Genomic DNA, 27,196 nt, shown 5'->3' on the forward strand with positions numbered 1-27,196 from the left:
TGGCTTTAAAATAATTATGTATTGTTTATTGTTGTATCATTATAAGAGTGTTTAATAGAAAATGCTCAATTGAAAATGTACTTCACATACAGCAAACTTGAGCACAAAGTAAATTAAAAAAAATACTTCATAGTTTTTTGATATTAGTAAGTTAAAATACCACTTAGATGAAAAAATTAACAGAATCTCTTGGTGGATTTGGAAGTTAAACTAATGTTATAATGCAACATGATACCTTAAAAAGCATATGTACATTTAAAAAGTTTGCTACAGAAATAAAAATGTAATTACTCCAAAATATTATTTATAAGTATTCTGAAAACCAAAAGATACAAATTAAGTGACTTTAAATGATATTTCTTAGCATGAATTGACTTATATTTTCTTACTTTTATTTGTATGTGAGATTTAAGTCAAACGCATTTTCTGGGTCAAATATAAGAACTTGTCATTTAAAATAGAATAATTAGCAAATATATATGTAGATAATTCCAATATTATTCACAGCTCAACTCATGAATCTACATTGCTATTCTACCCATTAAGATTTTATTACAAAACAGATTAATTAAAAGTTAATAAATAGAAAACAAGTATATTTCTCACTTCTCTGGGTAATTCTGGAAGGAAATTCTCATCAACTGCTAATGTCCGAAGACTATGAAGGTAGCCAATAGTAGAAGGTAGCGACTCCAGTTCATTACAGCTACAGTCAAATTCTTCTAATAAAGATAAACTGAAAAGTTAAATACATTAGTTAGACATTTTAAAAGTTTAGATGGCAAAACATTCTGAAAAAGCCACATATCCCAAATTCACCAAAATAAAAATTATTCATGTGGTGACAACATAATATTATATAAATTAATTTACCAGTTCAAATGATTTAATACCATCAAATAAGTGGTTTAACTTGGTAAAATAAATATAGTTTATTTTTTCCCTTTCTAAATTTACCTGTTATTTAATAGCCATTGCAAACAACAAAATAATTTTTCATTTGTTTACAACTTAGGTGTTCTTTGTAGCCAGATGTTCAGAATGTGTATCCTTGGAACAAGTGAATATAACTGTCATGGGGTAAGGAGAAGGGTGGAGAAGGCAGGACCAGGGGATGATTGAGTTGGGAGAAACAATAAAAAGGAAAACATTGATAAGATGTTAGGTATTTTATTAAGCATTTTAGAGAGTAAAGAAAAAAAAATTCTCTTCCTCATAAAAACTCTTTAAGATGTGTAATATTTTAAAGCCCATTCTACACATAAGAAAGCTGAAGCTTAAAGGGGCTAACTTCTTCAAGGTCACACAAAACAACAACCCTGGGAATTAAATGCAGACAGTAGAGATTCACTGTATTATCCTGCCTCTTAGCAGGTGCTATGGACAGGGCTCATTTCAGCCTGCAGATGTGCTTTGTTTGATTTATACAGTAGTATTTTAGAAAGTGTTAAATTATTTAAGTATTTAAAATTTTACATAATGACCCAGATTTTTGATGCCTCTTGAAAAAGAGAAAGATCTGTCAATACTGGGTCTGTATTCTTCCATGACAAGTAATGGAAGTGGATTAATAGTTGCTGCCTTCAAATGGGCACAGTTCTTCAGTTTGCCTCCAGTTTGTCACAATCCCGACCAGTCCATATGTAGCTGGCTTTACTCCAGATCTATAGAAAGGAATCGTATGGATATACATTGAAGTTATCACAAGGCAATAAGACACTTCAATGCCCGGTTTGAGATAGCTGGGAAAAAAGGGCCTGGCACAGAGTAAGCACCAGATACATTGCAGCTGGTGTTGGTGTTGTTGAAATTATTATTACACTGTTCTTACTTTTCCTATTATATTATTATAATAGGAAGGAACCCCCAGGGGTGAAGATTCTACCAATGTAAAGGGAAAATGAATTTGAGTTAGGTGGAGTAAGTTTGTAGAATTAGCATCCTTTTTTTTGGTTGTTGTTGAGAAAGATTCTTGTTGTTGTTGAGACAGATTCCAGATTCCAGGCTGGAATGCAGTGGCACAATCTCAGCTCACTGCAACCCTCACTTCCTGGGTTCAAGCGATGCTCCTGTCTCAGCCTCCCGAGTAACTGGGATTACAGGCTCCCACCACCACACCAGGCTAATTTATGTATTTTTAGTAGAGATGGGGTTTCACCATGTTAGCCAGGCTGGTCTCAAACTCCTGACCTCAAGTAATCCTCAGCCTCCCAAAGTGCTGGCATTACAGGCGTGAGCCACTGTACCTGGTCAGCATCCTTTTTTTATGTTAAAACTAGTTAGCTTGAATGCACTTTCCTTCTATTATTTATCTAACAGTTGAACACAGAAATTAAGCATATGGGTTGAAGTCAGTTAGAATGGATTCGTGTTCCAGCTTTGTAACTTACTAACTGTATTATCTTGGGTATCAATAAATTAAACACAGACCACCACAGCTCAAAAAACAAAGCAGATTTTATTTATCTGACAGGCAAGGGAATACATGAGGGAAGAAATTCACTGAGTAGCACGCTGAGGGGAAAATAATCAGTGACAAAAGGGGGGCTGGTGATAGTGGGTCATGATGATTATACTCACTAAGGGTTGAAAATTTGCATTATGGAGAAGGTGGGATGAGTGCACAAGTCTGTGTGCAGCTATGCAAATCAAGTACCATTGCCCATGGGTCAGGAAAAAATCTAATGCAATCAGGACCAGTCTGATTCTGACCAGGGTCATTCAAACTTCATCACCTTAACAGATTCAGCTGGTTAGAACCAGTTGTGGTGAAACACAGCATTCAATTTTGAGTAACAGCTCTTAGGAAAGTGTTGCTTAAGTAAAAATTTTTCCTTTTATATTGACAAATCATAGAAATTCTCTCTAAGCCAGTGATTCTTTATATTTACAGTGAGGATACTAATAATGCCTGCCTTGTGCAGTTGCTCTAAAATGAAATGTTAAGAACGTAGCACAGCACCTGTCATAAAATACATGTTCCGTACATTTTCCTCTTATTATCAGTAAACTGGTTAAATTTGTTTCAACATCCTTTGAGGCCCCTCGTATGCAGGAATGGTTATGTTGCTGGGATGCCAAGTGTACACAACTGTGTTACTCTGTGGATGTGTGTTTGTGGGGGCAGGAATCCATATATGTGAGAGATCTAGTAACAGAGTTTGTTTCTCAAAAAAAAAAAAAAAAAAAAAAAAAAAGAAATCTAGTATTGGGTCTTACATATATAATGCAGTCAATAAATTTTTTAGAATTGCATAAAAGTCTCTATCAATAGTTTGGGGTTGTGTACTCAGCAGGGAGTCATAAATACTAGGAATTTCTTAAAATAAAAATTACAGATTTATGTTCAGAGGCAGAAGTTAGAGAAGGTATTTAATGAAAACTATATAATTAAGGTTTCTCTCTCTCTCTCTCTCTTTTTTTTTTTTTTATAAAAACATGTATTGAAGTTAGTCTTGGTCATAGTAAGGTGGTTGTCACCTTGCACAATTCCAATGTGTGCACATTTCAGTTGTCATGTTTTATTAAACAACATTAGTCTCCCAACAACCTGGCTCAAATTTCAGTTACCTTAACTGAGTAACTGCATCTCAGTTTCTTCAGTCCACATATCACAATGTGAATAATGGATGCACATTGTGATCAGTGACTGGTCACATCACTTCCTTCAAAGTCTGTCAAGGATTGGTCATTGCCCATCTGTTATCTGGCAACACAGACAGCAAAATATGTGTTGCCTTCCTGTCTCTCAGCAGTAGACAGATACTATACATCAAATAATTTAACCATTAAAGCACTACAACTATTGGATAATGCTCTTGGTCACCCTAATTCTCTTGGAGATTGAAATGAAAATGTGAAAATTTGTTTTATATAACCAAGGACAATGTCATTAATCCAGCCTATAGACCAAGGAGTTATTTCAACTTTTAAAGTGTATTATCTTACACAGACTTTTGAATAGGCTATTTATGCTACAACTGGTGATCATGCAGTTTCTTTACCTGTGTTCTAGATGAAATATGACATGAAATATACAGTTTAAAACATTCAAGCATCATGGCAGAAAGTAACAATAGGTAATATGCATACAGCATAGAATAAACTTTTAGTACTGTGATGGTTAATACTGAATGTGAACTTGATTGGACTGAGGGATACAAAGTATAAATCCTGGGTGTGTCTGTGTGGGTGTTGCCAAAAGAAATTAACATTTGAGTCAGTGGGCTGGGGAAGGCAGACCCACCCTTAATCTGGTGGGAAAAATCTGATCAGCTTCCAGCGAATGTAAAGCAGGCAGAAAAATGTGAAAAGGTGAGATGGGCCTAGCCTCCCAGCCTACATCTTTCTCCAGTGCTGGATGCTTCCTGCCCTCAAACATCAAACTCCAAGTTCTTCAGTTTGGGGACTAGGACTGGCTTCTTTGCTCCTCAGCTTGCTGACAGCCTATTGTGGGACCTTGTGATCGTGTTAATACTTAATAAGCTTATATATATATATGTATATACACACACACATATATATATATATCTCCTATTAGTTCTGTTCCCCTATGAGAACCCTGACTAATACAAGCACATTGTACAAAATAAATTTGAATCTAATGTAAATGGAATAATAGAAAAAATAGCTGCCCATGGGAATGCTGACACTGCTACTACTAGAAAGACTCTAGATAAGCTTCCAGAGGACTTAGTGAAGGCAAAATTATATACATAAATGAGGAAAGTGTGATGAAAAGAACGAAGATGTCCCAGAGGAAGTTGCTGGCAATAAACATCACGTTAAAGGAACTTTCAGAGATATCTCATGACACTGAAAGCACAAAAGATAAAATTTGGAAGTGGATCTAAACTTAAAAGGAAAATGACAATTCACTAATGCACAGAAAAGATGTTCACACTGTTTAACAACATATCATGAAAAGAAGGCAAGCATTGTTCAACCTAACCTTGATATGTTTTTTTAAATTAAAATAAGCCTTAATTCTCAATGTTTCTAATGTTTAATATTACCATATACAAAAATAACTATTAGTTTTACCAGTGTTTTCATTTTCCTATACATTTGTAACCTACATTAACAGTATTTAATGCTTGGACAAAAGGTTTAAAAGACCTTTTGTAAGAACAATCATAATGTTTCCCATTGATTATTAAGACTGTTTTGCACAGTTTCAGATTGCATGGTAATTTTTACTATCCCTGTGAAATATTGTGATTTATAATAAGAAATACATATTTGACCTTCATCTAGTTCTTGGCACAGAACTCCTAAAACCCTTGGAATTGCCAAAGTGATAAGCGTCTTTCTGTATATTAATGAAATGACTTATGGCTAAGGGCTCTGGGATAGCCTGAGAATGGGGGCTGGTTACCAAGGGAACCACTTTGTGATTAGAGGGTTGGAACTTTCAGTCTCACCCCCTGACCTCTGGGGAGGGGAGAGAGGCTGAAGGTTGAGTAGATCAGCAATGGACAATGATGTGATCCATCAGCCCAATATAATGAAGACTCCATAAAAACCCAAAAGATCAAGGCTGGAAAGCTTTCATGTTGCCAAACACATGGAAGTGCTGGGCAGGTGGCACACCCAGCAAGGACATGGAAACATCCCTTCTCACACACCTTTCCTTTTGTACCTGTTCATGTGGCTGCTCATTTGTATCCTTTGTAATATCCTTTATAATGAACTGGTTAATGTGTTTTCCTGATTTCTGTGAGCCATTCTAGCAAGTGATTGAGCCTCAAGAGGGAGTGATAGGAAGCCCCAATTTGTAGGTGGTCAGTCAGAAGTACAGGAGGCCTGGACTTGTGGTTGGCATCTGAAGAGGGGGGATAGTTTTGTAGGACTGAGCCCTGAACCTGTGGGATCTGATTCTAACTTCAGGTAGATGTGTCAAAATTGAGCTAAATTGTAGGGCACCCAGCTAGTGTCCACAGAGAACTGGAGAATTGCTTGGTGTGGGAAATGCCATACACATCAGTGATCAAAACTAGTCTGTGTTGAGTGTTGATAATTCAGTAGGAAAAATACAGATTCCTTCCTTCCCTTCCTGCCTTCCCTCCCTTCGTCTTTCTCTCTCTCTCTTTCTTCTTCTTTTTTTTTTTTTTTTTTTTTTTGACTAAGTCTTGCTCTGTGCCCAGGTTGGAGTGCAGTGTCATGATCTCGGCTCACTGCAACCTCCGCCTCCTGGGTTCAAGTGATTCTCCTTCCTCAGCCTTCCAAGTAGCTGAGATTACAGGTGCCCAAAAATTATTTGGTGATTTCTATACAGTCCCACACTACTCTGCAGAGCAAAGAATTTCCATATTAAAAAGACATTTTGACTGCACCATGGACAATAAGGAATGAATAATTTAGAGCCTGAAAGTATTTTACATCTTTGTGTTGCAACGAAGAGGTTTCAGGTGCAAAACACATATTCCTCAATGATCTCTGAAATTCCAAAGATTCAAACTCATAACCTACAATTCCACCTGACTTTATTGGTGACTATTTTGTTAAAAATCATTTAAGATGTTTTAATACAAAATCCTGTATTAAAACAGTTATCACACTTAATCAGATTACCACTGACATTTCATAATGAAGTCAAAAAATAGACCAAAGGTTACCATTATTTTTTTAAATGTTTTATTTTTATAATTGTGGAAATTAAAAATAAGTTGCAAAGAATGTATGAAGTACTTTAAAGCAGTGTTTCCCCAACTTCAGTGTGCATGCCAGTCACAAGGAGAACTTAATAAAATGCAGATTATGATTCTGTGGTTTGGGGTGAGGCCCAGGTCCTGCATTCATAACCAGCTCCTAGATAATGAGATGCTGCCAGTGCAGGGGCCACACAATAAGTTGCAAGGATTTAAATAAAACCTTTCCAAATCTATCAAGAGTATCATTTAAGCACATAAAATAGACATGTCAATAAATACTAAATGCCATACAAATATTACAATAGTTGTTTAGGTTACATATGCTTCAGAATGAATGATGCTACTGGGAATAATAATGTTTGAAATCAACAGCATTGACTTGAGTTTCTAAAAATATTCTGTACAGTTTTCTCTAGTTTCATGTTCATGAGTTGCTCTTGGATGGGAAAAATATTACTGCATCATTAACCCTCAATTACCTAGCTAATACGGAAGAAAGATTGTGAATATACTACATAGATAACTTATAATTTCACTTTAACATCAGTGGTGACCATTAGATATAATTAATCTATGATCAATGTAGATGATAATAAATATAAAAATAATTGGCTTTGGGCTTCACCTTCTTAATTCACTTTTAATTCTTAACAGAAGTAATGTAATTCAGTGGAAAATATTCAGACAGGCATGAGTTCCAATTCTAGTGTAGATACTTAATAGTTGAGTGACCTTTATCTACTATTAACCCCTGTTTTCTCACCTATAAAATTGGTTGATAACATCTAACATATAGAGCTTCCATGAAGATTAAATATATGCTAAACCCCTGAATGCTAAATGGAATAGATATCACATTCCATTAAAGTGGCCTGTTACGAGGTAGAGTACCCTGAAAAACAAAAACACATCTTGAACAATCTATTTCTGAAACATGTAAAAGTTGTCCTGTGATATTCCCTTGTTAAAATCAGTTGTTTCATAAAATAAAACTGCCTTCTATTCAACAGAATGTAAAATTGTTTAGTAAGATGTGGGGGAGGTAAATTTCAGATGACTCTGAAGAACTGTTATTGTATTAAAGATTTAGTAGAGAAGTAGAGAGTAATATAGAAGAGAGAAGGAGGGTGGTAGAGGCAGGGAGGAAGGGAAGGAGGAAGAGAGAGAGAGAGAGAGAGAGAGAGAGAGAGACTGACTTGTTTGGCAAAGATGAGCTGCTTAAATATTCACTGCCTAAAATGCCAGTATAGCCCAAAGTAGACACCCAGCTGCAGCCAGGCAGCTGGGATTGGAGTCTAGACCCTAATAATTACTAGTTACTTAATCACTGTGTACCTCAGTTTCATTACTGAGCAAAAGCGGGTGACAGCAGTACTTAATCATGTGTCATAATGCCTAAATACACATAAAAGAATTAATACATGTAAAACACTTAGAATGGGCACACAGTAAATATTAAGTAACTTTTGCTTTTATACTCATTTTCAGAGATTCTACAATCAATTTCATTTAATTTAGGCTAGGAATCAAGTTTTAGGTTCCATTCTTAATTTTCTTTTTAACATTAGGTAAGTTGCTTGGGCTGCTTCTAAATAATGGTAGGAAATTTGCAAACTTTAGTCAGACTAATTCTTTTCTATACTGTTTTCCAAATAAAACACACCCCGTTTTAGTACTAAATCTCACAGCCTATGCTGAATCCAGTAGAAGTATGACAAAAACAGCATTCATTAGAAATGTAAAATCTAGATTTTACCTCTGAGTGATTTTAAGCAGCTATCATTATCATACAGATAATAAACTTTTCATTTGAACCAAATTTTCCTATCTATCTAAAATAACTAGAAACCTTTGCTTTCCTTTTCACTATTTAGAAAGTTGATTAGATGCTTGAAAATAAAATTTGCAAAAAAATTACATTAGATTATTGGAGAAAAATATCACCCAAATGTGAAATATTGTTTAAAGTATTTTTTAGTCAACAGATCTGCAACCCATGAGTAGAGAATAGCTTCATTCATTAGCAAAGACTATTTTTTAAAAAAGATACTATACGTTCCACATTGGGAGACTGATAAGATTTCTTAACTAATGAAAAATATGGAAACATTTCATGCACGCAGGAGTAAGTACTGCAGTTAATATTTGTTCACAGCACATAAACAGTCACAATTCTGAAATGCTGTGGAAGGAAGTAGAGGAGGAAGTAGGCAGTGAAGGAGGATGGCTCTTAAATTGATATCATTAGTGGTTTTGTGCTTTAACTGAAATCTTATACGATCATCAATGAAATTCCATTTGATCATTTCTTTGTACTTTTCTCAATAACTTTGTGTGTGCAGATGTGAAGATGCCTTTATTACTCTGGCAAATGCATTACTTGTTTTTCTTTTCTTTTTTAAACTACTCTAAGTTATTTGACTTGAAAACCAACTACTATGATTCAAAACAGTTTATTCTTCAGGACTCTGTCACAAAGCACGGAAACAATTTCAAACACCTCATTTCCTAAGAATAGGTGTTGTAAGTTTAAAAGATATATGTTATGGACTGAACACTTCCCTCCAAAATTCATATGTTGAAGTGTTAACCTCCAATGTGATGGTATTTGGAGATGGGGCCTTAGGGAGATAATTTAGAGTTGGATAAAGTTATAATGGTGGGGCCCTCATGATGGGATTAATGCCTTTGCAAGAAGAGAAACTGGGGCCTGTTCTTCCCTCTGACAACCAACCCATGCAAAGAGGAGGTCATGTAAACTCACAGCGACATGGTGGCCACCTACAAGCCAAGAGAAGAGGGCTCAGAATAGAACCTACCTTGCTGGTGCCTTGGACTTGGACTCCCCAGCTTCCACAACTGTGAGAAGTAAACATCTATTGTTTAAGCCACCCCATCCATGATATTTTGTTATGTTAGCCCGAGCAAACAAAGACATTGTACTATTACTACATTTGCAAATACTTATAAAATAGTTTTCTTTTTTAGAACCAGATATTTCATTCATATAATATAACTAAACCTCATATAGATGAACATAAGCAATGATCAATAAATAAATATCTTTTTGGATTTTACTATTAATAAAATAATGACTGTAATAATTTATTGAAGGCTATCTAGTTCTAAGTGCCACAACAATTTCTGACAATTATTATTTCCATTTTACAGATGAGAAAAATGTGGCTCAGAGACATGAAATGACTTGCTTCATGGTCAGTTAGCGAATGGGTGGAGGAGCCAGGATCAAAACCGAAGTCTAGTTCCAAGGCTTGCAAACAATCCACCGTGCCATACTGTCTTGGCACAATGAAGGAGATGACCAATGTTCAAGGCACGATCCAGCCCTCAAGGAGCCTATATTCTAGTTCAGAAAACATGGCAAAATAAGCAAAAAGTTAAATGATGATACAAAAGATAAACATGAGACTGATATTACATCTGGAAAAAGAAATGATAAGTTAGTAGTGCTTCTTTAACTTGTATACAGAGTCCCCCAAAATTATTTGTCCATGAAGCTTGCTTTTATGTCATAGCTATTAATGACCCTTGGCAAGTCACCTCACATCTCAAAGCCACATGTTACCCTTCAGGCCTCTGAAGCCCATAGGGAGGAAGGGATTTATTTAGCTTTGCATAGACACTTAGATTTCTTGATTCCTAGTCCAGCAATCTTTCTGTTTGACCATACTCTATGAAGGAATAGCTTTTAAAAATACCCATTCAGATTTCTAAGTTTTCATTGCTTTTATACAAGACACAAAGCTAAGAAGATAAGGCTCAGTGTGCGGTAGTACCTCCTTTGCAGTGTACCTCCTTTGCAGGTAGACTTATGGGACCCATTGAATGACCAAATATGAAGTTATTTACAAAATGGGTGACTCAACTATCATATATATAAAGAGGCATCACATATAGTTCAGTTAACAGCTTGGCATTGAAGTCTGGTGACTTCTCTCTGCCTCTGTTTCTGTATCTGTTGATAGTGACATAATACATATCATATAGTGCTAATGAGGCCTTTAAGTAAATAAGATAATACCTGTAAAGAAAGCACCAAACATGAGATCTGGAACACTGTGAGTACAAAAAAAGTCATTCATTATCATTTTTATTTGATATCCAACTCTTAGAGCTGCTGAAACTCCTAGGCACGTAGTAAAGTTCAGCAACAACAAAATAACTAATTTTACAAGCCATTTGGCACAAAAGTCATGGAATCCATTTTAACTGTGAAAAATGAATTCTTCCAGGAGTTTTTAAGATAAGTCTGAAATATTGAAATATTCCGTGTGCAGAATGAGAATATTTTTGGTCACTGTGTCTGGTCTTCACATTTCTAGGCTTTCATTGCCCCAAGTTACAGGTAGAATGTTTCATTAAAAACATAAATCATTTGGCCATTTATGAAACTTTTATTTTTGATAAAACTTTTCAATACTTTTAAGATAATTATCCATTAAAAACTAAAATGAAAATAAAATGAATTATGTGAATAACCTAGCATCCATATTCACTTGCATAATTTCTCTATTTCTTATTTTGCATTTTAACTCTGAATCAAGGCATTCAGTAGGAAAGTAGGTGCATGACAGTTCTAAATATGAAGCCATACTCATTACAAACATCATTAATGTTTGATATTTTCATCCTCTTACATTGATTTCGATTTCTATATAGTTGTTCTGATTACTATACAACAACTATAATGGAATCAAAAACGAAAGTAGGTTAGGATCTGGTGTTAATAATTTTCAGAAACTATAGCATTCTGGAGCTGGGAAACAAAAAACAATCTTAATTGAGGTGAGATATATACATTATGAGACAGAATAAAATAATGAGATGACATAAAATAAAATTATAAGTTGTGAAAAGTAGCATGAAAGAAACAGCAGGAACAGGGACAGGAAATTTGCTGGTGATTATATTGGTGGAAGGTCATTTAGGGACGGCCTCACTGTGGAAGAGATATTTAAATCTAGATCTATAGTCTTGTTATTCACAATGTTTCCCATGAATCTGCAGCATTTTTTTACATCACCTGGGAGCTTGTGACAAGGGCAGAACCCAGGCCCTTCAGGTCCCAGACCTACTAGATCAGAACCTGCCTTTTAAACAAAATTCTCACATAATTTGAATGCTTACTGAAGTTTAAGAGTACGGACCTAGAAGATGTGAAGTAGTCAGCCTCATGAAGAGTGGGGAAAGAATATTTCAGGTAGAGGTAACAACAAATCAGAAAGCCCTGAGACAGGGAAAAGCCCGGCTTACTGGAGGCACAGGAGAAGGGCCAGTGTGGCTGAAGCCTAGTGAACAAGAAGAGTGGTACGATTATTGAATGGTAGATGTGACTACAGTCATGTGTCACTTAATGACTGGGATGAATTCTGATAAATATATCATTAGGTGATTTCATCACTGTGTGACCATTATAGATGTACGTACACAAACCTAGATGGTGTAATCTATTACACACCTACATTATATGATATAGCCTATTGTTTCTAGTCTACAAAACTATACAACATGTGATTGTACTGAATACAGTAAGCAATTGTAACACAATGGTATCTACTTGTGTGTCTAAACATATAAAAGGTACAGTAAAAATACAGTATTATAATCTTATGGGAGCACAGTCGTATATGATCCACTATTGGCATAACCATACTATCACTATCATCAGGCCCGTATAGGCTGTTTATACATTTTATAATAAAATTTCCTAACTTTGTAGCATGAATGTTTTGTTATATTCTGGCAATGTTTCCCCAGTAATTAGTAGGAAAGCCCTATAGCAAAGACCCCTAGACATCTGTGTCCTCGAAGGCAAGTAGGGTGGGAATTGAAAGTACTCCCCTACTCTGAGGCCATCATTGAGGAAAGAGTCCAGAACTAGAGTGGGTGGCAGCAGCAGCTTTCTGGGCTCCTGGTGCCTACAGTGAGGAAGAGCACAGTGTGCCAATAAGTCTGGAAGTGGAACGGGAGCTGTACAGAAGAAGAGCTGGGCCTATGGTCCCACACTTTTGGATACTCTATTTCTCAAGTAGTTACATCCCTACTTCAGATGGTTTCAAAAAAAAATTTCTGGAAGATGTACATCCCAAATTTCTTCTACTTTTTTCCTATAAATCACAGTTCCACATCTCTCATGCTGGTTGCCCTCTTGTCAATTGATATAGATGAAGTCCAGAACTGACAGAATCAGAAGTGTCAGAGAACACCTGAACTATTAGTACCTGTTACTTTTGAGTGGATAACTCTGTCTACCCAGCTAATGCTTCAGTGGTTTTCTGGACAGTTCCATTATTATATTGGCTATACTGATTATGGCCAATCAAAGCACTGATTTCTCCCTACTTCTCCAAGAATCTCTATTAAGTTCTATTGGGTCTTTCAACAAAGCACTCACTCTGTTCAGCTCTTTCGAAATATTGCTTCTGTCATTGAACGTAAGTATTTTTTCTGGCTTAGTGGCATCTGAAAATTTAATAAGAATGAGAAGCTTTCAATAAGAAGCTTCACTATTCTGCCTTCTCAGTGTTCATAGATGCTCTAATTCTCAGTCACTCACCCTGCTTTTTCTGGAATAAGCCTTTTGTCCAAGCAAGTGAAAGCTGCTGACAGCCAACTGATGTTTCCATATCTGTTCCTTTTGAATATAGTAGTTTAAAAGCTTATACCAAGTTACTATTTAAACAGTTCAGTTTTCTCCACATTTATAATTCAACTACCAGGAAGATTTCAAAGGACATGACTAAATTCTGGTGGTAGCATAAAAACTAAGACTGACTGTAGTTTAGGCTGTGTGTACAGAGCCAGGCTGCAAGCCCCGCTTGGCTGCTGGGGAGGAGACAGAGTTAGAGCTTCAGGTTGCCTGTTCCTGAGGCAAAGTCTGGCTTGAGGTACTGCTGGTGAATGTCAGAGGCAGGAACTCGCTTTGGGGTGTGATGGGAGCTCAAGGCACACATGTATCCAGTGTTGGTCATGGGCTGAAACCAGACTCCAGAAAAAGCTGGGAGGTCCTCACCTGGGAGGTCAAGAGGCCAAAATTCTGGCTAAAAATTACCAACAAATCTAGTTTTCAAGATGACCAAAATCAGGGTTCTACTTTCTACTGAAAAAGCTACCTTTCTTTGTCTATTTTTAGGCTATTGACGCTTTTTAATTTGTCTTCAAAGAGCCAGGGTAGTTTTATAAGAAATATGAACATAAGTGGCAAATACCAATCATGATGTAAGCAGGCATAAAAGAAGTTGAATTCAGTTTCCCCTGAGTATTGACCCAAAGAAGAAAGATTAGTGCCTATCTTAGTGCCTGCTTTTAAAAAACACCAGGGTGATAAAGATAATTAGTTTTGTGTATCCTTAAAGTTAAGTTCTCTCTGCTCTATACTGGAGAAAATGCAAGTAACTGTAGAGAGAAACACATTGTAGAGTGAGGGCATTAAAATAAAATAAAATAAATGGTTGAGAATTTTACTACTCTTCAAAGTCTGAACATCTGAGTTTGAATTGTAGCAAGTTGTTCCACTCTATAAAAGTGAAACTTTCTAGGTCAGGGGCTATATGCTGACTTGGCGGGTGATGAGGGAGTGATGGGGAGGAGGATTGGGGGAGAGGTGACAGACATTTTCGCTGTCTTCATTGCGGTGGTGATAGTTTTAAGGCTTCTTAGCAATGTCAAAGCTTATCAAATTGTAGACTTTAAATGTGCAGTTTTGTGTATGTCAATTATGCTTAATAAAAAGCTATTTAAAAAATAAGGCTTTCCCTTCTTGAGAATACCAAATTTGTTAAATTAAGAATTTATATGATTCTTCACATTAAGATGTAGGGCAAGATCTCAATAAAATGCCCTTACATAATTTCAGAATGAAGACAGCCTCTATTGATTTCTCACTTTACACAGATTGTAAACAATAGCACTTCAGTGGAACACTGATAATATATATAGTTCTTAAAGAATTGTAAATGAAATGTTAATGACAATATAAAATTAGAAATAAATTATTATCAAATAAATGGAGTACATTTTATCTTTAAAAGGCAATGTTGGACTTTCATCTTGAAATTTTAAAAAATGCTAGTTAAGCAGATGCTTTTCTCTTTAGCTTCTAAAAATACATTAAGAGTCTATGAATATCAAATGTTACTAACAGTGTAATGGTAACATATACATATTGCAGAGTCTTATAAAAATTGGTTTAATTTTGCAAGAAATAGTAAAGTGAATTCAGAGCTGCTACACAGTCAAAAACATCAAACAAATAATATCTGAAAAATACCAGCAAGAGTATAATTGAAGGTCTGGGTAATCATTTTGCTTGTGAAAGTTTCATGGGTAAACATTTCTCATGATATTATAAAGTTGGATGGCAAATGCAATGTTTAGATATAAAATTAAATTAAGATACATACAAACACATACAAATAAAATATAGTTTAAAATAAGCTGACAGATGAACAGGATTATTGGTATCTTTAGTAGAAAACGTTTTGAAGTAGAAAACTCAATATATCCTTTAGTTTCTGGCTTTAGAGAGGCTGACTGGTATGAAAAGTTGGCACTTACTTTCCGATTGTATTGGGTAGCATTGTAAGTTGATTGTCATCTACTTTTAGAGTAGTTAGTTTTTTCAAAAGTCCTAAAACAGAGAAGAAGGTTGATTAATACATAAAAGCAGATTTATGACAGAAAATGTTATATAAAAGAAATCAAATGAATCACTTGTGTTGAATGCTTGGCATGCTAATTGGCCACACTCTGCTAATACACACTCATAAAACTGACATTGTGTAGTATAATTTTGACCTTCTAGTTGCAAAAAAATGCATACATCAATGACAGTTCAAGAATAAAAATGCAGAGAAATAAAACATACAGCTCCGCATACACCCCAGTTGACACTAATACTACTACATTTCCCTTTTGTATTCTACAGCAAATGGACCAGTTGAAATTTTTCAAGCCAGCTGTGATTTAATATTTAATTAACTCCTAAGCAGTAATAACTAACATCCCTGTTGTGATACAAATTGAAAACAAATCTGAATTAAGCCCAGTGATCAACAAAAATGAATACTGAAGTATTGCAATGCAGTGGTTATAATTATGTTCTTGGAAATTTACAACGTATGACCTCATATTCTTTTTGGCACCATAAATCCTGCCTTGGATCAGCAATAAGCACAAAAACTTAGAAGTGGCCAAGAATTTACGTTACAACTCTTTATCTTTCACTATCTGATTTACGGCCTCCATACCCTTAACGGCTTGCTCTGTTCCCAGGGTTTTAATGAGCAATAGCCACACAGTAATTGAAGAACAGTTGCATTTGGCATAATCAACTTCCTTATCCAACCATAAAATGACCTACAATATTGATATGGCTTAAATAGTCCAAATCCAAGGGCAAAGCATTAACACTTAACAAATTTCGTTTTACATTGGAACTACATACGTACACTATAGAATGCTCCATTCTGCAAAAAAAAAAAAAAATTGTTCTAATTGACATAGTAAGTTTCATGGTCAAATATGTTTTGAGAGACGCCAAATTAAACAAAATAAACAAAAAAAAAACCCAAAATTTAATTTTGTTTAATTTAATCCTAGTTTTTCTAGGAGCTTTTAATATACTAATGTGACTCTCCAGAGTTATTATGGAATTCGTGTGTGTGTGTGTGTGTGTGTGTGTGTGTGTGTGTGTGGTGCACAATATGTTGTCAAGCTAGTTTTTGGGAACATGTTTTGAGAAACTGGCTATAAATCATGCCCATATTTCTCAAGTGTTTTGAGGGTTCCTCAAAGGCATAGAGTAAGTCACAAAAAGTCTGAAATAAAGCTGTGGCTGCACTTCACATTTCAGTATGTTCTATTACGTATTCTTCAGAAGCACTCAGAATCTCTACTGCACTAGAGAGAAATGTTATCACTATCAGACTGTTGTAAGTAAATACCTGGGAGCTGAATACATCAGCTTGAAAACAGCATCACCTGGGAAAGGAACAATTCACACAGTGGCAATTTATCATTGAAGTCTGAACATCCACTGCCATATCCATCTATGTTCAAAAGGTGATTGAATCATTTTAGCTTCTCTAGAGCGTATATTAAAATATCAGCCTTGGAAGTATAAAAGAACACCTGAGCTTGTTTTTCAGTTATGGAAAGAAAACAGGAAAGTATGAATTATAGCTAAGTTTTTTGTGATTTGGTAGCCTGGATCAGACAAGCGCCCTGCCTGCCAGTGGAGCTGGAGGTGGGTTGATGGTCTCAACATCACTCAATTGGGTCACAAGAAGCTTGGGAGTGGGTTACAGATGGCTGAGCAAACATCACAAAGTCAGGGTGCAAAGTACTTTCAGAGGATCATGGTCTCAAGGTCAGAAGTAATGCAGAGAAAACCTTGAGGCAGGTTAGGGCCTAAGGCTAAATGCTGATATGACAGATTTTCCTGAAGATTGGAGTAGTGGCTCTCACAAGAAGCTTCTGTTAAGTGCATCTTTTTCAATATTTTTAAAGGTTGAAGCAATTTAGTTCCTGCTCAGCTCCAAGTCTGTCGGTTTAAAGGAATTTCACTTGTCTGTGGTGTGGCTATTTTGCCAACACTCATATTCCATCAAAGAGGATACTCTTTGGACAGAGTCTGGAGCTTCTGTAGAATCATGACTGCTCCTGAGATGAAATTAGGCTGCAAGCCTCACCCTTGTTGCTCATGTCTTCCTCTGGCAGATAATATATTTATTGCATTTCTATATCATATGTGCTTGGACTCTTTTCTCTAGAGTAATCAAAGGTATTTTATCCTATTCCTTCTCTCTCCTTGTGCCCTTCTCCAAGTCTCCATCTCTTCATCCTATACTCTCAACTAAGAAATACTAGAGATAGAAAAAGAAGGCCTTTTCCTATAATTTTTACTATACACACATATATATGATCAGCATCAATATATTAAACATTAATTTACTAATATTTACATTTACGGATATACAATAGAACTTTGAAAGCAAATAGTTGTGCACTCATCAAATCTAAGATTATAATAAATATTACATTATTACAATAGTTGTTTACTATATGTCAGATACTGTTACTACTATCACTTAATAGATGATAAAACTGAGGCAAGAAAAGCCAGAATCAGATCTCTAAGTAACCTAACTATAAAGCCCATGCCCTTAACCTGTAAAGGAGTAAGATAAATTATTAAACAAATTTTTTTCTTTATTTTTATTTGTCTTTATTGAGTTTCTCTGCTATCCAAAGAAGCTGATTATTAAAACTCTCCATCTAGAAGAGGAAAATGGTCCCTTTCATTTGCCCTGGAACCAGTACAGGAAAAGTGACTCAGCATACAGGGCTTGTTGAGGATATCACTCCATTCAAATACCCTATAGCTGCAGAGGAACTAAAAAAGGCATGAAGAAAGTAAAGATTTTATTTTAGTTGCTATATCCCTCTGTTAATACTATGAAGATTCTTATCTTTTATTCTTTTAAATGTTGGTAGTCCAATAGATAATCCATGCTCCAAATAAGGAGTACACAATGCAATTCGCCATGCAATTATCACCAATGAACCATTCTAGGGCCTCAGAACAGAGTTCTCAGTTTCCTATTCCAGATATTTATTTTGACCAAGAAAGGGAATTCTCTGAGGAGAGTCAGTTACTCTACATCTATAATCAGGGACTGTGGCAACTCTGCAGATGTAAAAACACAAATTTCCCTGACAGGTCAATAAGGTCCAAAGATAGTTCAAGGAGTAAGCTACTACAAGTTACTTTGAGAAGCATTCAGGTCATAAATGAAGGTGTAAAATATATAATACCACCTACCTATCCTAGTGTGTCATATGCCAATCCAGTGTCTAGCTTGATATTCTGTTACCCATTACATGCTGACTTCTTCAGACCAGAAGGCTAATTTCCTAGTTTGCTTTCTTAAAGGAAACTATTTTATACAAACAATGATATCATGTTAAAAATAATGCTTCATTTTCTACCAGCTTTTTTTTTTTTTTTTTTTTTTTTTTTTGAGACAAGGTCCCATTCTGTCACCCAGTTTGGAGTGCAATGGTGCTATTATAGCTCTCTGCAACCTCTGAACTCCTGGGCTCAAGCAATCCTACTGCGTCAGCTTCCCTAGTAGTTACGACTGCAAGTGTGTGCCACTGTGCCTGGTTAATTTTTAATTTTTTTTGTAGAATTGGGGACTTGCTATGTTGCCCAGTCTGGTAACGAACTCTATTGCCTTTGTAAAAGCAAACTTTCTGTGTTCTGTTTTAGATGTGTCTCATAACTATAATATAGCTGAAGTTGAAATTCTGAATCTTTTAACAGAATAAGTTTAATCCATTAAATCTATTACATTTGTTGTGACTTACGACAATTTGAATTTATTTTTACCATCTTATTTTATAACTTCTATTTTATCATTTTTTTACATTTTATTTTTCTTTCTTCCACCATATGAATATTTTCTTCAGAACTCTTCCCCTCCTCTCCTGGTTTGGAAGTATCAGTTTCATTTCTATTAAGTAGAAACATTTACATTTTTAACATGTCTATTTAACTGAATATTTCATGCAAAGTTATGCAGTATTTCTAGCCTTTGCTTGAATAAGATAAGGTCCTTCACATTCCTTAATCCTGTCTAATATTGCTCTACCCTGTTCTTTATTTCAACATTTTAAATATAAAAGATTCATCTTTTACAGGCACTAATTATTTAGATATAACAATGTCATTTACCAAATTGAGTAATTTAATTAATTTAATTAACCAACTTAAAGTTAGTAAATTTGGTAAAGCTTGCCATTGCTTTATGCATTCACTTCCTTCCTTCTGAGTTTTTTTGTTTTCTGAGTAAAGTACATCTTTTAAGAGCAGATTCTCTTATTCTTGGTATATGTTCAAATATATTTGTTGTGTGCTCACTCTTGAATGAATGTTTAGTTGGGTATAGAAATCCAGTCTACCTGTAATTAACCTTCAGTACTCTGGAGATATTACACCACTGTCCAGAAGATATTGTCACTGATGACAATGATGACTTCTCTAATTATTATTTTGTAGATAAGCTCTTTTTGTTCTATGGCAGCTTTAAACAATATTTTTCTTTGTCCTTGCAGTTTCAGAACAATGAGCCAGTGCAAATTTATTATATTTATCTCTTTTAGCACTATGCATTTAGTATATTAGTTGTGTATTTAATGCTGAAAAATAGTATCAACTGTTTTCTCTTTGAATAGTTCCTCTTTTCCATTTATTCTGTTCTGTATTTCTGGAATTCTGTATTTATTCCCGGAGAATGTAATTTTTTTTTGCTTTTTTTCATTTTTAGAATGCAATTTCTATTCTATTCCCTGTGTCTCTTAAGTCATCTTTAATATTTCCTATTAACAAATTTCTATGTGCCTGTTCTGTTCCTCAGCACTGTCTTCCAACTTACAAATTTTTTATCTGACTATACATATTTTCTTCATTATAGCTGTTGTATTTTAAAATTTCCCTATGTGGTATTTCATACCTAATGTGGTATTTTAATTTCCAGGATTTATTTTTCAAAATTTATGTTTGAAAACTTTTTGGCAAATTAAAATTGTAAATAATTATCAGGTACATAGTAATGCAGTGGTATCACTTTAGAATGATTGAATCAAGCTAATTAACATATCTGTACATTTAATCATTTATTCCTCTTGTCTAACTGCAACTTGGTACCCTTTGACCAATATCTTCCTTTTCATTTTCAGGATTTTTTTTTTTTTTTTTTTTTTTTTTTGAGGCGGAGTCTCGCTCTGTTGCCCGGACTGGAGTGCAGTGGCCAGATCTCAGCTCACTGCAAGCTCCGCCTCCCGGGTTTACGCCATTCTCCTGCCTCAGCCTCCCGAGTAGCTGGGACTACAGGTGCCCGCCACCTCGCCCGGCTAGTTTTTGTATTTTTAGTAGAGATGGGGTTTCACCGTGTTAGCCAGGATGGTCTCGATCCCCTGACCTTGTGATCCGCCCGTCTCGGCCTCCCAAAGTGCTGGGATTACAGGCTTGAGCCACCGCGCCCGGCCGCAGGATTTTTAATTGATTCTTTTTCTTAACCATCTATTTTTAGTCATAGCTCATATTTTTGTTTGATAAGTCATATTATTTGTATTCAAGCATTTTATATAAAAGAATCCTTTTTTACTGGCACTAATTATTTGGATATAACAACTAATTGTTATTCTTTTATCTATTTGAGGTTCTATACATACTTAAAATAATTTTTATATTGGTTGATAACTTTTATTTCCCTTAGGGTAAATTCTCCTATTTGGTTGAATTTTTGGTTGTCAAAGCAACATTAGTTTCCTTCAACATTTTTGTTTGCAAGCTCATTTGTGAGGGTGAATGTTTCCCCCTTCACTATGCTCACTTCTCCCTGTTTGGCAGTTTTCTGGTTACCTCCACCTGACCCCCAGGTTTCTGGAGTTCAGAACCAGTCTTATATTAGCAATGTTGGTGGTCTTATCCTTTGTGGATGCTGCAGATTCAGTCCAAGCCAGTTTGTGACTTGCCATAGTTTTCCGCAGTGAATTTTCTGTTGTTTCCCTTTTCTCTAGCTCCACATACTAGTTGTAAATTTTTTCAGTCCCTTTTCACAGAAAAGAAGTCCCACCTCAATCTTCTGTAAGTTCTGATTCCTCTGTTGTGCTTAAGGTCCTTCTATTTCTTATTTCACTGTAAGAACCGAACTTACAGCTGCTGTTTGTGGTTTGTAGCCCATCAGGCCTGGGGATATTGCTGGCTTTCCATTCTATCACAGGTTCAGGTTGATGTTCATTCTTCTTAAGCAGAGATAATTTTTTTTTTTTTTTTAAATCAGAATTTTTTTTTTCGGAGATGGAGTCTTGCTATGTTGCCTAGGGTGGACTTGAACTCCTGGGCTCAAGCAATCCTCTTGTCTCAACCTTTTGAGTAACTGGGACTGTTGGCACATGCCATCATGCCTGGGTGAGTGTGGTTAAATTATTTTATTTACTAAATGTTCAAACAGCACACAGAATATGCCAGGCACAGTTTTGGCACTGAGGAGTCAGTAATGAAGAAAAATATGTTCTTTGAATACATATAGTTTTCATATTTTCATGATATATTTAAAATGGTATAGGATGGTGGTTGAGTAGGGGTATAAGGTTATGCATTAAGTTGCTCTGTAATCTTGACCAGTGGATGTTCTCTATAATCATACTTCCTTACCTGTTACAACATAAACCAGTATTTCCTAAATTTGTCTGATCACAAGTCTCATCTATGATGTTTAATAAAAATACAGATCAGGGAGCTTGTCTCATTTACTGAATCAGAATCTTAAGAGACAAAGCCTAGAAATGTGGAAGTGTTTAATAAAACTCTGATTTTTATGACTGAGCAAGTTAGAGAAATACCATTATAAAATATGTGATTTTGTAAATAAAAAGTCAACAATTCTAGAAAGAAAGAAAAGATAGACCATAATTTTGCTAAAACTAATGTTCTTTATCAGCCTCAAAGAATGGCTAAATAGAAGTAATAATACATTGAAGAAAAATGTGGGAAATTGCCTCATCTTCAACTGGATTATCTAGGATATGGCTTAATTTTTAAAAGTTACATGTTCTGGAACTTAATAATGATTAAAAATTTACAACTAGTATGTGGAGCTAGGGAAAAGGGGAACAGAAAATTCACTGTGGAAAACTATGGCAAGTCACAAGCTGGCTTGGACTGGATCTGCAGCATCCACAAAGGATAAGAGCACCACATTGCTAATATAAGACTGATTCTGAACTTCAGTCAGTCTTAATAATGATTAAGTTCCAGAACATATAACACATCTGTTTCAAAGAGGCTAAAATCTATGTTACAAAGTTAAGTAATTTAATGATTACTCTTTTCGTAGAGTTCTCTTATAAATACTAACAGCAAGATACCTATACAAAAAAGCTTACTCCTTATTTAAATTAGTCTGTCACGATTTTACTCATATAAATTTTTTTGTTTGTTTGTTTTCGAGATGGAGTCTCCCTCTATTGCCCAGGCTGGAGTGCAGTGCTGTAATCTTGGCTCGCTGCAACCACTGCCTCCTGGGTTAAAGTGATTCTCCTGCCTCAGCCTCCCTCCTGAATAGCTGGGACTACAGGCATGTACCACCATGCTAGGCTACTTTTTGTATTTTTAGTGGAGACAGGGTTTCACCATATTGGCCAGGCTGGTCTGAAACTCCTGACCTTGTGACCCACCAGCCTCGGCCTCCCATAGTGCTGGGATGACAGGCATGAGCCACTGTGCCCGGGCCATATAAACATTCTTAAACGAAAATGTATGAGTGCTTTTTATATACTAACAGGCAAATTATCTGATCTAATGAATCTTAACATGTTAAGGACATGTGACTTTTTAAAAATAATAGAACTAAGAAGACATTTTATGTTTATACTTTTTATATGTTACTCATATTATACCAATGTTACAACAATATTACAAATAGAATATAGCAACATCTTGTGGATGGAAGCTATTGTAATTCTATCATAATATAAGGATACATACATGATTATTAAATTACTCTAAAGAAAACACACATATTCCTTATAATAACATTTTGCAACTTAGGAGATATAACAATTTGTAAACAAGATCAATTTGGTAGGATCATTTTAACAGGAGAGCCTTCTTGAATTTGGTGACTAGAGCTAATATTTCACTTAAGATATTTGTTAGATACTATTTTATGATTTCCATAGCACATTTTAAAATTTATTAACATTAGGCTAACAGTATATTACCTATATCTACAGACAAACTATACTTCCAAAAAAGAAAATGGTATATTTGACATAAATATTTGTGACAAAATATTGTATCCTCACCTATAGAGTCAGGCAATTGTTGCAACATATTGGATGACAATAAGAGGTCCTCAAGGGCTTCACATCCAGAAATGTCCATGTCAACTGTTTCTATTCTGTTTTTTGACATATCCAGGTATACCAACATCTTTAACTTCCCTATAGACTTGATGACATTGCATAAACTCAGGGTTAGTTGAGAAACTTTCACAAGACATTTTAAAGTTGTAAGAACCACTACACCGTAAAGTTTATTTTAAAAGCAACCACAACAATAACAAGTGTTGGCAAGAATGAGGAATTGTCAACTTCAAACATTGCTAGTAGGAATGTAAAATGGTATAGCCACTTTGCAAAACTGTTTGGCAGTTTCTCAAAATGACTCAACAATAAATAGGCTTATACCAGTATAGGTACACACCACTGATAATAAAAACATATGTACATAAAAAAACTTACACAAATGGTCACAGATGCATTATTCACAATGCCAAAAATTGGTGACAACCCTAATGTCCATCAGTTGATGAACACATAAATCAAATGTGGCATATACATATAATGAAGCATTATGTGGTAATATAAAGGAATAAAGTATGGATACATGTTACACAATGTATGAACCTTGAAAATACATTCAGAGTAACAGATGCTAGTCACAAAAGATCACATATTGTATGATTCCATTTATATGATATGTCCAGAATATGCCAATCCATAGAGATAGAAAGTTGAGTAGGGTTGCTGGGAGCTGGGTGGATGGGGAGTATGGGAGTTACGGCTAATAGGTTCAGGGTTTCTTTTAGGGGTCATGAAAATGTTCTAAAATTAGATTGTGGTGATGGTTGCAAAACTATGTGAGTAGTCCAAAAACCAAGGAACTGCATATGGTATGTGAATTACATCTCAGTGCAGCAGTTAGAAAACACACAATAACCTTGAAGTTGGCACTGAATAAAATAAACAACTCCCAACTAAATAAGCTGCCATTGAAACAATGACATTGGCATGTTGATCCTTAAAACTTCAAATGCATAAGAAAGGTTTTAAATTACAATTTTGGAGATGACCCTATTAATCATAGTCAATGTTTTGCTCATTCAATGGCCCTTTTTGAAGGATCTACTATGTATCAGGATCTGTGTTATGTATTGAAGAACAATCAAGAATAAGACAGCTAAGTATGGGGACAGACTTGCCACGATGAAGACAAAGTTTTTATTATCAATAAGGAGTTCTCAGTAATGAAGGAAACTTTTAAGTAAGAAATAATTATAATACCCTGTGACAAGTGCAATAAAAAAGCATGTAGTGAATGCCATAAAACAGGGAAGGACCGCAAATGGCCTGGAAGATGCTGCTTGTCAAAAGAAGAGAACCTGTACCTGGAAGGGAGAACAGCATGTACATTTATAAAGTGTGACAAAGCATGCTATGTTTGAGGAAGAGTGGGACATTCAAGGTGGCTGAGTAGAGTGATGAAGTAGAGATTACAGGGAGAAGCCAGCTGCTGAAAGGGTGTCTAAGTCATGTGAAGAAATGCGAACTCTATTTTATAGGCAAGGAAAGCAAAAGGATTGTACGATGGGGAATGACACGAACAGACTTATGCTTAGAAGAAATAACTTCAGGGAACTTTCAAAAGCTGGAGTCAAGGAGATCTGTTAGAAGGATATAGAAGTATTTTAGCTGTTAAGGCAGCAGAAGTGAGGACTCCAGAGTAAGTTAGAAGTGGAACGACTCGATTAGTAACTGATTTCTGAGGAGAAACCCGTATCTTGGGCAAGGAGTGAACATGTGGGTGGGACATGATTAGAGGAGTTAGGGCAGGGCAAAGGTCTTCATTTTCCTTTTCCTTTAGGGCATGTTTTATAAATAAATGTTCCACACATTTCAGTTATTCAATGAATGGTTCTTCTGTTTATCTGGTCTACCTGTGCATACTTTACCATCTCTAATTACTTGACAGAGTATAAATAAACAAATACACAATAAGCACATACATTTATTACATACACACAAGCTTGCACTTGGCACTATGCTATATATATATTATTTGATTCAATATTTTATATTTTTGCTACCCAAAATGTGTTCGGCAGACCAGTACATTGACACCATCTGGGAGCTTGCTAGAAATGTATAATCTCTGCCAGGCACAGTGGCTCACACCTGTAATCCCAGCACTTTGGGAGGCTGAGGTGGGCAGATCATGAGATCAGGAGTTTGAGACCAGCCTGACCAAAAAGGTGAAACCCTGTCTCTACTAAAAATACAAAAATTGGCTGACTATGGTGGTCGGTGCCTGTAATCCCAGCTACTCAGGAGGCTGAGGCAGGAGAATCCATTGAACCCAGCAGGCGGAGGTTGTAGTGAGCTGAGATCACACCACTGAACTCCAGCCTGGGCAACAGAGTGAGACTCTACCAAAAAAAAAAAAAAAAAACAAACAAACAAACAAAAAAGAAGTATAATGTCAGACTCACCCCAGACCTGCTGAATCAGAATCTGCATTTTAACACATATTAAAGATTGGAGATTAAGTTATGTCACATGTTGGATTGCTTGGGAAGCAGAGGCAAAGACAGAAGTTTTTGAGAGTGTTTAGGATCAACGCCAGTAGAAAGGAAGAGACAGGAAAGAAAGGGAGCAGGATTAGGTAGACAAAGAAGTTGGGCTGTGATGAAGTCTTAAGAAAGTCCTTGGCTGGCACTTCCAAGATCACTGAACTTGGGATTGCCCTGAAGTTGTTCTGAGTAGAGGATGAAGGGCTGAGCCTTTATATACTTGCATTGATTGATCACTGGATGGAGGTCTCTGGGAATGGGGTTATGACCGTGGGTGAAGATATTCTCTTTAGGTGAGACAATTTCTGAAGAAGGCTGGAGAGCTGCAAGCAGCATTTCCAGAAGCTGGGGGAATAGAGTAAATTCTTCAGCCCTGAAGAAGGATGCATGAGAGCATCTACCACAAGTAACACTCCAAAGTTATCCCATTAATATGGGGTGGAGCTGATTTCAAACTCAATTTTATCAGACTACAGGCTACAAAGCCCATTTGGAGGGCACCCAAATGGTTGATTAACCCCGTGCAAATCTCTAGCTCTGCTCCCTCAGCTTCCCATGTGGGTGCAGAGTGTGAGCACAGGCTTGGAGTGACTGAATATTTGCTAGCTAGAATGAGAGTACTTTGGATGAGACAGAGTTTCTCCTCATGCTTGGAAATGTGTCACTTGGAAAAATATTGAACTTTACTCATAGCTTTCCATCCCAAGGAACTATCATGTTACCTAAGTTCACTCTTCTTTTCCATTGAGCAATAAAAGAATGATGTGTGTGTGTTTCTTTTTTGTTCCTTGATCATGAGATATCATGAGAAAACTTATTTTCTCCTTGAAGCTTCCTTCATTGCTATCTTCAGCATAATTTAATATTGTGGTGTGCAGTTCCTAAACATTCTTTTTGGAATAACATTTTGATGTTGAAAACACTATATCAAGGCAATCATAGCCTGAGGACTGTAAAGGCATAAATTCTTACAGTCCTTGAGGATACTGAATGTTGATCCCACATCCTCTGGGCATAGAAGCGTCTACAGGTGAGCAGTGGACAGCAGATGAAAAGAGTAGAAACCACAAGTAAAAGAAGATACTGGAGTTTGTTTAAAAT

General features: G+C 35.8%; 1 protein-coding gene across 2 annotated transcripts in view; it reads right to left on the minus strand.

The window, feature by feature from the left end:
* Window positions 1-27,196, minus strand: part of LRRC7 (leucine rich repeat containing 7) — a 468,702-nt gene that overhangs the window by 124,617 nt on the left and 316,889 nt on the right. For both annotated transcript variants that reach the window (XM_030913316.1, XM_030913317.1), the window contains exons 9-11: window positions 23,550-23,694; window positions 15,231-15,303; window positions 607-736 (exon numbers count right to left, since the gene is read on the minus strand). In XM_030913316.1, coding sequence (XP_030769176.1) covers window positions 607-736; window positions 15,231-15,303; window positions 23,550-23,694 — 348 coding nt within the window. The remainder of the gene's footprint in view (window positions 1-606; window positions 737-15,230; window positions 15,304-23,549; window positions 23,695-27,196) is intronic.

Source organism: Rhinopithecus roxellana, chromosome 12 (genome assembly GCF_007565055.1).
Source record: "Rhinopithecus roxellana isolate Shanxi Qingling chromosome 12, ASM756505v1, whole genome shotgun sequence".
NCBI lineage: Eukaryota > Metazoa > Chordata > Mammalia > Primates > Cercopithecidae > Rhinopithecus > Rhinopithecus roxellana.